This window comes from Triturus cristatus, chromosome 12 (genome assembly GCF_964204655.1).
Source record: "Triturus cristatus chromosome 12, aTriCri1.1, whole genome shotgun sequence".
In the NCBI taxonomy this organism is placed as follows: domain Eukaryota; kingdom Metazoa; phylum Chordata; class Amphibia; order Caudata; family Salamandridae; genus Triturus; species Triturus cristatus.
This window is the reverse complement of record NC_140595.1, coordinates 40,937,185-40,951,545: the sequence shown is the minus strand read 5'-3', so window position 1 is coordinate 40,951,545 and position 14,361 is coordinate 40,937,185. Positions and strand designations below refer to the sequence as shown.

At 42.4% G+C, this 14,361-nt stretch overlaps 1 protein-coding gene across 6 annotated transcripts in view; it reads right to left on the bottom strand.

Annotated features, from left to right (window-relative positions):
* Positions 1 to 13,863, bottom strand: part of CRTC1 (CREB regulated transcription coactivator 1) — a 193,820-nt gene extending 179,957 nt beyond the window's left edge. For 2 of the 6 annotated variants that reach the window (XM_085638792.1, XM_085638790.1), the window contains exon 1: positions 13,675 to 13,834. In XM_085638792.1, the coding sequence (XP_085494918.1) occupies positions 13,675 to 13,800 (126 nt within the window). In that variant the 5' untranslated portion in view covers positions 13,801 to 13,834. Of the gene's footprint in view, positions 1 to 13,674 lie in introns of all 6 variants that reach the window. The other 4 variants (XM_085638789.1, XM_085638791.1, XM_085638788.1 and 1 more) reach the window with 3 other exon arrangements.
* Positions 13,864 to 14,361: the final 498 nt, after the last annotated feature.

The window sequence follows — 14,361 nt, the reverse complement described above, 5'->3', positions numbered from 1 at the left end:
GGCACAGCGGTGCAAACTAACTCGACAAATATGCGGTTCCGAAGCAAGCTCCCCCAGATGAAGACTGGAGACAACGAGCCATCCCTCACATCAATAATGGCGGCCATCCAGGTGCTGGGAGCCACGCTTGAAACTAAAAACCGACACGGTATCCATCGAAATGAACTTGTTAAGGGCAGACATGAATAAAACTCAAGGTGAATGAAACTTGGATTGTAGCTTTGTGAAAGGGTTAGTGCTGATGCTTTGTCTAAGTAAGAGTCCAACGTGTCCTTTGTCCGTGTAATGATTTGCCAGTTTGTCTGTGAACTCTTGACTAATGTAATGAGCTGCTTCTAGGCAATTTGGTTTACGAAAGGTATTGAAAATTTTACAGAATTCTTTATTTGCACATTCAGCATTTTGAATTCTCTCTGAATAATATTTTTTCTTCGCTTTTTTGATAGCTGACTTGTATAATCTGTTAATTTTCTGTAGGCGAAGTTTGTCTTGGTTGGTGTTTGTTTTGAGGCAGGCATGTTGCAAATTTCTAATTTGTTGTTTTCTCTCTTTTATCTCTGTATTTCTCCAAGCTGCTTGTTTTCTTTTGTTCTGTTGTGTGGTATTTAGTGGTATCAGGATATCAAAAGCTTCCTGTGGCCACTCATATGGTTTTTGAACAGAATGTATTGTTTCTAGATCTTTACTGGATGCTAGTTGTGTCTCCAAGTGTTCACAATTGAGTTTGTTCCACGGCTGATAGGTGGATGCACGTAAAGTGATTGTAGGTGCGTCGCTTAGTGTTGTTTTATGTTAGAAGGCAAGCAAATGTGGTCTGACCCTGTGACTGGAGTCATTGTTTGAATGGTAACTAGTTCTGTATTAGAAAAAATGACATCTAGGATGTGTCCATCTATGTGTGTGGGTTTGTGGACAATCTGATTCAGGTTAAGTGCTTCTAGGCCAGTGATGATTGTTTTTGGATGGGTCATATTGGGTTTGTCAAACCAAATGTTGAGGTCACCCAGAACGCATAGGTTGGATTGCAGTGTTATCAGGTTTGAAACTGTGTCCAGAAGTGCGTCTGTAAATGTTGCCTTGCTAGGTAGAGGTCTGTAAAGGAGCAGGGAGTTACAAGAGGACAACGGTGTAGGATTGTATCTGGTGGAAAAGGGCCTCTTAATTTTTTTATGGCGACTTCCTCAACTTTAGTGATATGTAATGTTTGCCTGAACACAACAGCTAGGCTATCTCATTTTTTGCCTATACTATTTGGGGTGATTGTTTGATAGCCTAAAGGAACGGCTTCATGCAGGACTGGAGCCATATCATCTCCCAGCCATGATTCAGTTATGAATAGCATGTCTGGTTTTGCCTCAGTGAGTAGGTCGTGGATGTGATGTTTGTTCTTAGAGAGCGATTGAGCATTTATTAGTAGACAGTTTATAGCAAGTTTTTTGGAGATAGTGTGACTTTGTTTTGTGGAGTGAGCAGTATTTTGTGGGCTTGAAGCTGGTGGGTCCTCAGTGTTGGTATTAGGTATATGCGGATAGCAATCGTGTAGCTTTCCTGTATCGTGTTCTCCATCCAGCAGGCGAAGAATGCATTTTGATGGGTTTGCGTGCGTAGGTGGTGCAGACAGTGTTTGAGAGTGAGTTAGTGTGCTGTGTTGTTTTTGTAGTGCAACCTTGTTATGCAGTACACATGGAGAAGCGAAGTTGTGAGGTGTGGCGTGTTGCTTATTTTGTTTGTGTCTGTTTAAGGTGGAAGGTGTATGAGTTAGGGGTGGCGGTGCAGCATGTGGGTCATGTAGTAAGGTTCTAAATTGTCCAATGGATGAGAGGCGGTTAAAAGAGAGTTGCAGTGATGCTGTATATGTGTTGGGTGTGGTGGAAGAGAGAAAGCTTGGTATTGGAGTTTGTTCGTTTGTGTAATTTGAAAGGTGGGTGTATGTTTGTAGTTTGTGATGGTAAGTATTAAGAGGTGTTGCTCTTGAGATATACTGTTGTGCTAGTGTGTGTGATATGTTTAATTTTTGAGGAATAGTGAAATGAGATGCTGATGTATTTGTTTTATGAGAAGAATTTGTTAGTATATATTGTTTGTGAGGGAACGGTATAAGGTAAAGGGGGTGGTGATGTGTTTGTGAGTAGAGTGTATGTTGTGTGTAAGAGGGGACGAAGTAGAGTTGAGAGTGCTGGTCTTAGACTTGTCTGCTGCAAAAGGTAATATGTATGGTGCAGTGGAGTGAAAATGTTCAAATAATCAGACAAGCTAAAGGCATTCAAGTATTCACCGCATGGGTTAAGGACTGCCTTATCACACCTTTTTACAACACTGAATAGTTACCTAGTAGGCAATCAAATGTGTAGCTCTACACCGACTCTGCATACTAAGGGATATGTCTTGTACAATTAACTAGGAGTCTAAACGTTGACCATCTCCCTTTGAACAAGCCCACCCGCCATTAAAAAAATCTTATATCTCCTAAAAACACATTTCGGACATGTCACTCGTTAAAGCAGAAAACGGAAACTACAGAGTTTACGTGTTCACAATGGATGCAGCCTTTGTGTGTCTAACTACAAATATTATTGAAAAATCTCACCTTCACATGGACTTGTTCTACTACTATTATAAATATGCAAAAAGGATAATTTAAATAACTAGAAAATTTAATCAAATAGTCATCATTGTTTGAACATAACGTAGGGGTAAAATCTGCAACAAACCCTGTTGAAGGGGCTAAGGGAATTATGAGGCTAAGCGGGTGAAGTTCTGTGGCAGGGTTGCTACATGATGCTCAAGGAAATGCCAATTTTGCAGCACATTATGAGATGAAAATTGTGCAACTAATTCTGAGGCATTGTGTATCTATTTTGACATTTCAACGCACGCTGCTAAAAACATTAAAAAAAATAAAGACCAGGCTCTTTAGAAAACGCATTTTAAAGAAAGATGCCTACGCACATTCAGCATATCTTGATTTTGAGGTGCGTGAAAGCTGAGGAAGGCGACTGTATATTGTCACTGTCTATTCTACCTCCAGAACGAAAACGTTTTTATGTAAAGACATACCATGCATTGACTAGAAAATCCATGGATAAGCTTTTTGTAAAAGGTGTGTTTCCTTTATTATGCACACCCACGTATATTCTAAATCTTGTGCTCAGTTTTGGGCCGATTCAGTGTTCACACTAGGGGGCAGCTGAAAGCACCTCTTTCCATCACAAAGCAGCCCTGCAGTACAGTCTTGGAATGTACATTAGATATTTATTAAGCGTCTCCCGAGTTGGCACTTTAACGTTTCAAACATCAGCCCATCAACTGGGGATATTAACACGATCTGAGTAAAACCCTTTTCCATAGGGGCCAGCAATGCACTGCTTTCACTGCGCAGTGGTTTTAGTGATTTCAATCCTGCAGCTTAAGAAAACATTTGTTAAAATCCGGGCTTTATGCAGCAGATGGATTAAATGACAACTGAGGCACAAATATAGTTACACAGCGACTAGAGCGCAGGCTCAATCGCACAATCCCGGCGGCCATGGCTGTGAACCATCTAGTCTAGAGAAGTGACTCTTCTAAGGGCCTGTTTTTTAACCACACCGAAGAATCCACATACAGTGCTGCTGGTTAGCAATTTATCAATCAATAGTAAAACCTAAGCCAAAGGGGCCAAATCCGATCACAGATCATTTCACAGCTCAAAGCATGATAAAATAAACACTGCCAGCTCCTCTACAGAATGACACGTAGAACATCTCTTTAGCTCCTTGTCGTTGACAATCACAGTGCTGATCCTGATATATAAAACCGCACCACTCCATTTCACATTGAACGGATCATTGGTGGAAATCTCCCTCAGCACTTCTGGTTGCCATGGGAGTCCAAACATGCATCGCACCGAGTCTACAACTGAAGGAATGCCTTAAGGGGGATCTCGCCCATCGCTACGCGAAGCCTCTCAAGATGTGGCTTTTAAGAATACAACAATAGTACCTACATTTGCTCTCAATTTGTTCTGTCAGAATCCTTACATTTAGCTATATGGTCTAAGAGAACAGAGGGGCATATGAAAGGAGAAAGAACAAGCATTTGCAATGCAATAGGTCTCACATAGTACAAGTTTGAGCTATTAGCGTTGCTGATAATAATGCAACGCCAATAACTGAAACATTTAGTAATGCGAGACCTATTGCATTGCAAATGCTTGTCTTTGTTGCAACATGGTGCAGGTGAGCAACACTGAGGGGCGGTTTGTGAGGGAAGAAACTGGATAGGGGTAAGAAACATGTTGGTCTGCGGGAAGCAACTTGGCAGGGGTGGAGGAGCTGGTGCGAAGAAACATCGGGTATGGGGAGGAGAAGCAACGGTCAAGAAAAGAGGATGCAAGGTGGGGGAAGCAACATGGAGGGTGGGAATGCAGGGGAGAAGCAACTGGTGAGAGAGGAATGTAGTGTGCCCAGCGGAGAAGCACACAGACAACAAAGCTATGGGAGTATACAGGGCGGGGAGGTGAAGCATTGGGTGAGAGAGGAAGGTACAGGGGAGTAGAAGCACAGGTAAGAGAAATGTGCACGGGTAAGGGGAAGCAACACAGAGAGCGGTGGTAGGGAGGGAAGCACTGGGTGCAAGAGCAATGTAGAGTGGCATGGGGAGAACATCTGGGGCGAGCAAGCAACAGGGTTTATTTAGGGGTGGCATAGAGGAGGATATTGGTGGAAGGAAGCAACAAGGAGGGCAAGGGTAGGGAGAAGAAACAGGTGAGTGCAATTTAGGGAAGGAGAAGTGCACGAGGGAGAGAAATGGAAAACACATGCACTCTCATGGAATGCTTACACACAAAGAAAAAAGTAGTTCCCTGAAAGAGAGAATGAGAACCAGGCATTCAAACACAATGCTCAATGTAAAAAATAAACAAAAGATTAACTTAAAAGTTATCAAATAAAAGCAGGAAAATAAGTGCATCCGTAAAACCAACCAATGGTAAGCAATAGATGGCTCCAAGCCGGTGTATGTTCTTGGTAACCACACAATACGTCTCACAACAGACATGCTCTGTGTATTAAGCTCGACCTGAAAAATGACATTTGATATGAATTAGAGCGGCCTGGTGCAATGTAAGTAAAGTTAATAGTTTTAGGCCAATCAGAGTCGTTCGGTCTATTCCTGTTGAATTGACCTGTTTTAGCTGAATACCCCAATAAGAACAGACCAGCCCAGGCTGCCAACCAGGTTCTCTTTGGACTCAAAAGCAAGCAACTCAAGACCTGTTCCGGTTGAGGAAGGACGTACCCTGGCAATTTGGGCTGCAATAATCCCATTAGAGTAGGGTCAACACTGATTTCCATATGGTTGGGTCTAAACTAAGGTTCCTAGGTGCACAAAATAACAATAGACTGGGACGACGCCTGAGTAATTAGCAATGACTGAGATTAGTTAAAGCATTCAACCCATCACTTTATTGTATACTGTAGAACGAATATGTCCAGCATTAGATGAATCAAGTACAATATCGGAAGGAAATTAAAGTATTGTCCTTTAAAATCACAGCCAGGTAGCTCAGCTAATTGCCAACCTAGCTCCCAGAGAGCTACAGAGTCATCTACTAGAGACCCATAATAAGATACTACATGTATTTGTTGATGGCCCATTTTGGAAGCACTATTAGTAACCAACTCTGGGTGCCCATTCAACAAATTCCCTCAAAACTGTCAATTTGGTGTCTTTTAATTAATAAAAATGGTCGCCCTACGTATGGCAGCAGACAATGATGAAAAGTTGTAACAACAAGCTTCGTTTCTGCGACCTAAATGGGTTTCTCGGAGAAGTGCCAATGGAGAATTGAGATTTTTTTTTAGCCATTCAAAAATTGCTGTGCGCTTCCGCCTATTATTTAGGGATCTGACTGAACAAGAGAAATCACATACAATAAAAAACAGGGAGATTCTGCTTAACCCCCCACTTTACTCCTCTGTTTTACCTCGCTTACAGCCCATACTTGTGCCCAGACGACCAATCCTACTAGTGCCCAAACCTCCCTTACTACAAAAAAGAGATAAAATAAAAGTACAACCCTTTAGTGCCCGGGTGTGCGACCATTCTTTCCCGCAATAATTCTCCACCGGATATTCCCTGGTTTTTTGTCTTACTCTTAGAGCTTCATTTAGATCTATGCTTTCTGCTGTGTCACTGTTACTCTGTCTTTTTCTTTCCCCTTTTTGTGTTTTCTCTCTCCCTCCCTGGATCAAAGCAACCTGTTCAGGTGAAAATAAGTGCCGGTCCCCAAAAACAAGTACTAGGGGGCCTCCACCAACATCCACCAGCTCAAATTAAGCACTGGTTAATGATTAGTTTTTAATTCTAGACACATGATGTTAGAGGGTGGCTGGCTGGCAGGAGCCACATGAAAGCTCGACTCGCTTTGGGCTCACTGGTCCAAGAATACTCCGAGCTGAGCCAGTGCCAGCTGTGTGACTTCATCCATTCCTAAATGCTGTGCATCTGTGTAAGGGAATGTGGTTTGCTGACCCCTGGGACATGCGAATGTGGGACCAAAATACTCGGGCCAGTAACAAGTGGGAGCGGAAAACTATGGTCTCACATTTCTATCCTTAGTATTGCGTATTTTAAATGCAATGGATAGACTAAAAGTCCCAGAATGCAAAGAAACCCACAACTGGGTAAACCACTTACATCTGACACGAGACAGCCTGATGTCTCTCTCGCCTGCAGGGGCATCCACCTTCGTTAACTCTTAGCTGATTGGCTCGCAGCTGAAGGAACTTGAGGTTGGACTGGCCAAGGTCCCAGAATGCACCGTTCGTCCCACAGACTCCTCAAATCACATCCCTGGCTGCCAAGGCGATAAAGGGGGTGCCGGCCTTGAGCGCTACTTGTTAGCCGGCCATACAAAGAGGTAGGGGTCGACGGACATCCACAGTGCACTTTTCTATTTTTTGGACGTCTGCCCGCTCAAAGGCACCTGCTAGATATGAGCAGCCATTTGGCTCCCACTCTTGGGGTGGTGAATCGTGCTGAAAGTGTCGGTTAGTTGTCTTAAATTTATTTTCAGCAGTAGTGAGATGTAATTTGGAACAAGCTGGCTCCGTGGAGCCGACAGGGGGGGGGGGGGGGGAAACTGAAAGCGCGCGATGCCAGCCTCCGGGGACAGGAGATGTGCATGCGTACGGAGTGCACATCTCATGTCCGCGCGTGCCATCTCCTGTCTCCCTTCGGCACAGAAAGCGGCAACAATAGAGTCTCGACAAGCGAAGCAGCTGCGCTGCGTTCGGTAGGCGAGACCTAAAAACAGGGTATCTTCCCCTGTGTTAACATGGGTGAGAGGGGGAGGTACAAGAGGCGGAGCAAGGTCAAGGGAAGAGTTTTGATGGTGTGCTTAAGTGTGAAAGAGAAAGTAACAATGAGTGAGACACAGTGGCATAGGGGCGATGTGGGAGCCAGGAGGAAATATCAAATACTCACAAACAATTCACTTATTCTCTCTGCTCTAACCTTGAAAGGCAGCTTCTTAGTAAACATTCTGCAATCAGAGCCTTTCAACACAAAAACATCCAGTCAATTTGATCTTGAAATATGCCCATGACAAAGTAGTGGTTCCTTAATATAACTACACTACATGTGGTGGCCCACTGGGTTTCCAGAAAACACAACAACCTTTAAAGTATGTACATACACACAGAGGAAACTCCCTCTCTCTAAAACACACCATAACCTGAGTCACACGCTATTACCAGTTTAGCCATTCGGTCCCAAGCATCAACTATCCACGTTTGAGCTTTCAAATGGGTGTGTGCATGGATCCCTTTTGGTCCTCAGGCAAAATGGACAAGACAAAGTGCCCCAAGTATAGTTACTCAGTAGGCAGCAGACTCGATAGCAGTGATTGTGCCTTTTAATGTATGAATATTTCCCCAGGAACATTGTCGCATTCCCTTGCCTTTTCACCCAAAACTTAATCCTGTGCCAACTTTCAAACATATCAGCGACAAGGTTCTCTAAAGACCAATTTTTCATTTGCTTTAAAATGATTCACCAGATGCCAATGCAAAGGCAGATGGAACACTTAAACAAAGGTAAGCAAAAGGCACGGAGTGCCTCAGTGAAATAGCTTTGGGACAAGCAGAGCAACCACGTTGCCATTGTTCGATAAGTCAAGATGATTTTTATTAGGTATAAAAAAAAAAAAACATAAAAGAACACACAATATAAAACATCATTACAGTATCTGATCCTATTAAAATAACATATCCATCTAGTATATTAATTATAAAAGAGACCATCTTCAATAAGTAAAATATGAAATGCATACCTCAATGAAGATAAAACATTCAAATAGGTTTAAAATTCCTTAGCCCCAACAAAAAAAGTCAAGTTACAAAAGTGTGTTGTGTGCATAAGTAGCTAAAACTATGGACAGGGCACTTATCTTCATTCCAGACTCCGCCAAGCCATCTCATCTTTTTAAATACGGTTGCAGAAAGGCCTTATACATATATTAACATTTTGCATAAAATTGCAAAAAATCACCAGGCCTTATCACGACAAAATACTATTTCCCCACTAGGTTCCTCCTTCTCATAGCTAAATAGATTTTTTTAATCGGACAAATATATTCACTTTGCAAAATCTGTAAGTAAAGCAGGGCAGGTCTACACCTCCTGATATTTAGACTTTAACAGTGAGATAAAAAAAAAAATCAAAAAAAAAAATCAAATAACTTACAGAAAAAGAAAAAGTACAGCATGGTCACAGAGGCACAGTTCAAGGGCAGAGTTGGAAAAAGCATTGCTGGGGTATGAAACCAAAAGGTGGGATATGTGGAGGCTAAACCTCACCAGATAAAATCTTTGGGACTGTTGGAGTGGAAACTAAAAGATAGCACTCCAGTGAGTACGTGGTTACTAATGGTAGTTAACTGGCAACCCTCTTGTTTCCCATCACCAGACCTTCTCCTGCCTTTTACATAGGGCTAAATAATCCTGTTTTAACTGATGTTTGGAGACAGTAGAGATATTCCGCGGCTCGCCAAAACATTCCATTCTCCCTAGCATGGCTATGTATCTCAGCCATGTGATACTACGATCATAATCAAAAGATAGATGGTCATTCGTTATTTCTTGATTAAGTAAACTTTCTTGTTTGGTCCAAATTGAGTGCCAGAGCATAAGCGAGGCCAGTTTATACGATCTTCTTGTGTACAAAGACCTAGCTCCATGTGGCAGAGAAATATGGGGAGGCTATTGGGGATAGACAGGCGCCTTCTCAGAAACATTTTTTAATCTGTAATTTTGAAATGTCACAATATCCCAGGACCCCAAGTGTCACAGTAGAGAGGTAACGTACTTCATAAATATTGATCATCGCATCCATAGGTTTGGAATCCAATTTCCCAGCAAAACTAAAAGGGACCTCGATGGTTTGATCAAACCGAAACCTTTATTAGATGTGACCATGTGCCTTTGCGATCAAATGGAATGCCTAGATAGGTGAATGTCGGGACATCCATACGTTTTTCACCATTAATGTAATGTGGTCTCAGGCTGGAATGTGTATTACCTACTACCATCACGTGTGTTTTAGCAGAATTCTCCTTAGGCCCACTTTATCCATAAATAGTGCAAATTCCCCATTTGCCCCATATCTTACGCAAATAGTCACATCTTCATGCAACTGGGGCAGAAAATGAACCATTGCCCCATCCACACCCTTTTCTAACATTTTCTGCCATAATTTCCCTCTATTCACTCAGTCGAAGGTTGAGGGGAGGTACATAAAGGCTAGCTGGAGACCGCCCTTCTTTGCCACAGTATCTTTACAGATTACATGATGTCCGATATTCAAAGACGCTTTTGAGATTTATATACAAATAACAGAGATATGCAGCAGCATATTCTCAGAATCAGATCTTTGAACTGTTGTACCTAAAAGCCACTAAAAACATTCACATCAGTTTTTCACATAGCTCCACTTTGGAAAAACGTTAGTACGATTAGCTGATGATAGGTCTCTTGACCGAGCAGCAGGAATTATTTTAACATTATTTCACAGTTTTTGAAAGCATCATCTTTTGTAATCCTGGGATGAGGGCATCTGAGTCCATAGAACTATAAAGAATTGTATAGTTGTCAAATTGATGATATGAGAGTGAACTAGGATTCAGAGTCACGATTAAATGATTGTTCGATGGTGGTAACTTGGATCGTGATGATGGGTGGAAACAAACAACTAATGTCCAATCCAAGCATGAAGGAAGATGTTGGGTTGTCTTGTCTGGCAAATCTCATCCAGCTGGTCCACCCCAAAAAGAGATGAGGAGGTGGGCGGATGTGGGGACAGATATGAGTCAGTCAACACCATGCCATTTTGACTGAATGCTTTCCTGAAAAGTATGCCCTTAATACTGCCTGACCCTCAAAATTATATTCCACTAAGATTTTGAACACAAACACTGGTCAGCGTTCTTATTTGTGTGTTTGGGAATCAAAGAGATAAGAAACGGGTAAAATGCTTGATACAACCGAAAAAGATTACCGTTTTAGAAATCCAATCTCTGTTTCTCATATTCAAAAAATATATAATAAAAAAGGAAAAAGAAAAAGAAACCAAGATCAAGAGCGTGCTTTTAAAAAAAAAAAAAATCCCCCCGACTTTCTTCCTTTGGCACTGCTTTCATCTTTCTCTTCATCCTTCTCTCCCCTGCTTTTGTGTTTCTCTCTCTGCTGCTCAAGATCAAAGTCTGTGAGGGGAAAAATAAGAGCTGGTCCCTAGAAATCAGTACTGGTTGGCTCCACTTAATCAAATTAAGCAGTTTGAGATAACAGTGAAAAGTCCCAACATGTTTATTGCTCATGCTGATAGCAAAAAAAAAACAACAACAAAAAAAAATCAGGACTGGTTGAAAGTCTTCCTCATTACTGACATAACTCCCTGAAGCAGCACGGTGCTTTACAAAGAAAACAAAACAGAGTAGGAGGAGCCTCTCAGATACGAGGCAGAAAGAACAGAAGAGATTGAGGGGTCACCATGACACTAGACAGGATACAACCGGTAGGGAGGGAGGTACATGCAACGAGGTTAGTTCCAGTAGGATCGGGTACATGATGTTTACACTACTCACATTTACAATGAATGTCAAAAGGAAAATAGCATGACATGCCCAGAACCACACAATTGGTAAGTCACGTGTCAAAGGTGGTAGTGGAACACAGGCCACAAATCAGTCACAAGTCCACATTACACCCGGAAAAACACCATTTACAATGGCAAATATCACAGAATGTCAATATTAGTGGATGCGCTCTGTGAACAAGTGATATTTTGCATTTTTTCAAGTAGGGGAGCAAAGAAAAACGTATCAGATTTAGAAAAGAGAAGTTGCTTGCTTACTCCCCCAATGTGCACGCATTTCAAATATTCAGTGACCTGCACATGAAGCATGGTTTGTGTTCTTTCAAACACCTGATCTATAGAAAACATACTGCCCCAAAGAGAAAACCGGTGTACAAATATGTACGAACAGCTTTGTAACGTGTGATTTAGCATAGTAAACGTAAGCTGCCAAAAGTAAGACATACAGGTAGAGTTGCAAGTCTTTTTCTTACAGGCCAACTATGCTAGGGAGACGGAGCCACAATCTGAAAAACAATTTTAGTCAACAAGATCGCCTAGAGGACCACCCAATGGAGAAAACAGCGCTACATCAAACATGAATAAAGTGACACAAAATAATCGAATCATAGCAAAATAGACTACATATCATGTCGAGTTTTTGAAAACATGAGCCACACGCAAATAAGAAAAAAAGATGCGCCCTTTATTCTAGTTAAAAAAATACATTTATTTACACAGCAGAGGACGATTTTTAAAGAACGGAAGAAATCATACAGGTATAAAGAATTGTTCAATAAATTAGCCATAGATGCACTTTGTTACAACACAGTTTAATATGCCAGACCAATTCCCTTTGCTTAAGGGTATATGTAGTACGTTTTTTTGCTTGATGATGCAATAATTTTTCGAAGGGACCTGTCATCCGTCGATAGAAAAAATACTCAGACGTGTAACTGTACCGTGTGTGTCCTTTCTAACAAGACCTACACGTCACACGGGATGCTCGGATTTTTTGTGGGGTTGTTTAAAAAAATAAATCGGAACTTAATTCTTTCCAAGTTCAATTTTTCCCAGAATAACTCCCATGGTATTTTGGGACACGTCACTGGGGTTACGCTACAAAAACTTCTAAGCACTAAGCAGGAGTAGAAATCGTGTGTAAAGTCACCCCTCCTGCTCTGGGCCACATCACTCACGCGTGTTCTACTACGGCTGCAGCAGGGGCTGGCTGATTCATGTGTTATTGTTTACATTGAACTGCCAATGCTCGAGACCCGCGTTGTGCCTGCCAAGCACCGCGCTCTCCCCTTCCAGAGGCGCTTTTGGACACTGGGGGCACTTCCGGGCGAGCACTGGCACTTCTGAGCACCTGCTTCCAACACCCCATTCATACCAGTCGGGCGCAATATTTCAAATACAGCTGTCAAAATTAAACAAGCAGTATCAAAGAAAAATTGTGGACAGGAGGAAGGCGGTCAGGCAAGCTAAACCTCTTTGGGCTGCAGAGTCGACAGTTTCCCTCAACTGAATAGAGCTTTGCATTCATTTTAACGAGGATCAATAAATATTTCCAAGAAAGAAACCACAATTTTCCGGAGAAACTACAAAAATGTAACCCTAAACTCGATTCCGGGAAGAAAAAACACACACACACTAGTTTTTTTGCCTCGGGCTGGCTACGTTCATATGCCCTTTATTTAATACATAGCTTTTTGCTGTGTTTGCTTTCAATAATTTGGAGGTTTTTTTCTTTAGTAAATGGGAGTCCACACATATTAACATGTTAGGGATCATAAAATCACACTATAATTTACTCATTTACTATTTTGTTTGAAGGCAATGTCTGTTGAAAGTCCTGCCTCCCCTACACAAGTGGCTGAGTGCAGGGGCATCATCGTGGAGGGCTGAAGCAATCATACTGGAGGCATAAGAACCAGTGTCAAAATATTTACTGCGTCCACGAGGGAGTGACAGCCGTCACAACAGAGCCTCGGGGTGCAGCCACATTTAGAGAATCTAGCAAAAGCCCTCACTTATTTGCAGATGAAATATTCAAATGTTCGAGAGGTGGCAAAAAAATTGTTTCCATCCAAATTTAGAAAATCTTGTCTTCCAACAGTCCTGGTCCTGAATGCAGGCAGGTCCCTGAATTTAGTTTTGTTTCCAGTGGGATGTGGAGTTAAATAGTGCTGATTTTTAAGGGACTCTATTCATTTATCCCCAGTCTAGGCTGGAACTATACATCAGTGGTCTGGAGGTCTCAGCTCCTGCCCTGGGTGCATCTTTTGGGTACCTAAACCCTGGACAGCGCCTGTCATGATTCTGAATATTTTGGCACACCATGTCCATTATTAATGGTCCACTGGGTGGCTATGGGCCATAGCAGGCTGCACCCTTACCTGGGAGGCCTACCCCCGACGTAGCAGCACAGCCTCGGGGTGCTATTGCTGCCCCGGCTCAGTGGGCAGGGGACCAGGAGCTGCCAGCTGCAGCATCCCCTTCTCCCAGCTGGACCCCCCGCCCTCCCTGGAGCCCCGCCCCCTGTGCGACAGGCCTTACCCGCGCTGCACGGGTGATGCTCAGGTCCTTCATCACCTCCTCGAAGGCCGCCGTCTCCTCCGCCTGCTTCTGGTTGTGCAGCGCGATCTTCTCGCTGAATTTCCGAGGGTTGTTTGAAGTCGCCATCTTTCTCCGCTTCTCCTCCTCCTCCTCCTCCGGCGCCGCCTCCCTCCGGCGCGGTGACGTCAGCACGTCAATGGACGGCGTGCTGCGAGCCGCGGAGTAGAAGGGAGAGGGCCGTTTCACTACTCTGCCGCTAGGGGGCGGCGGAACGGGTACATGGCAAGTACATTCATCTCAATAATGACATAAACTTCATACAAACAGATTTATTTCGCCCCCTTTCTTTCTTTTTACCATTTGTTACACTGTTTTATTCCTTGGTTGATTCCTGTTAGTTTTCATACGTTTATTGATAGCTTATGAAGTGCCAACATTAACATTCACTTTTTTTTATATAATATAATACATTATTTTGTATCTCTATATAAATTGTTATATATTATAGTAGCTAACGTTTTTTAATATATTATAATAATTATATTTAATATGTGTATTAATTATATAGACCACTGTTCCATATTACCTTATATAAATTGTAAAAACCTCATTATAAATATTTAGGGGTCGATTCCGATCCTGGATTTTTTTTTCCCGTACGACTCGTATCCGTATTTTTTTACGTAC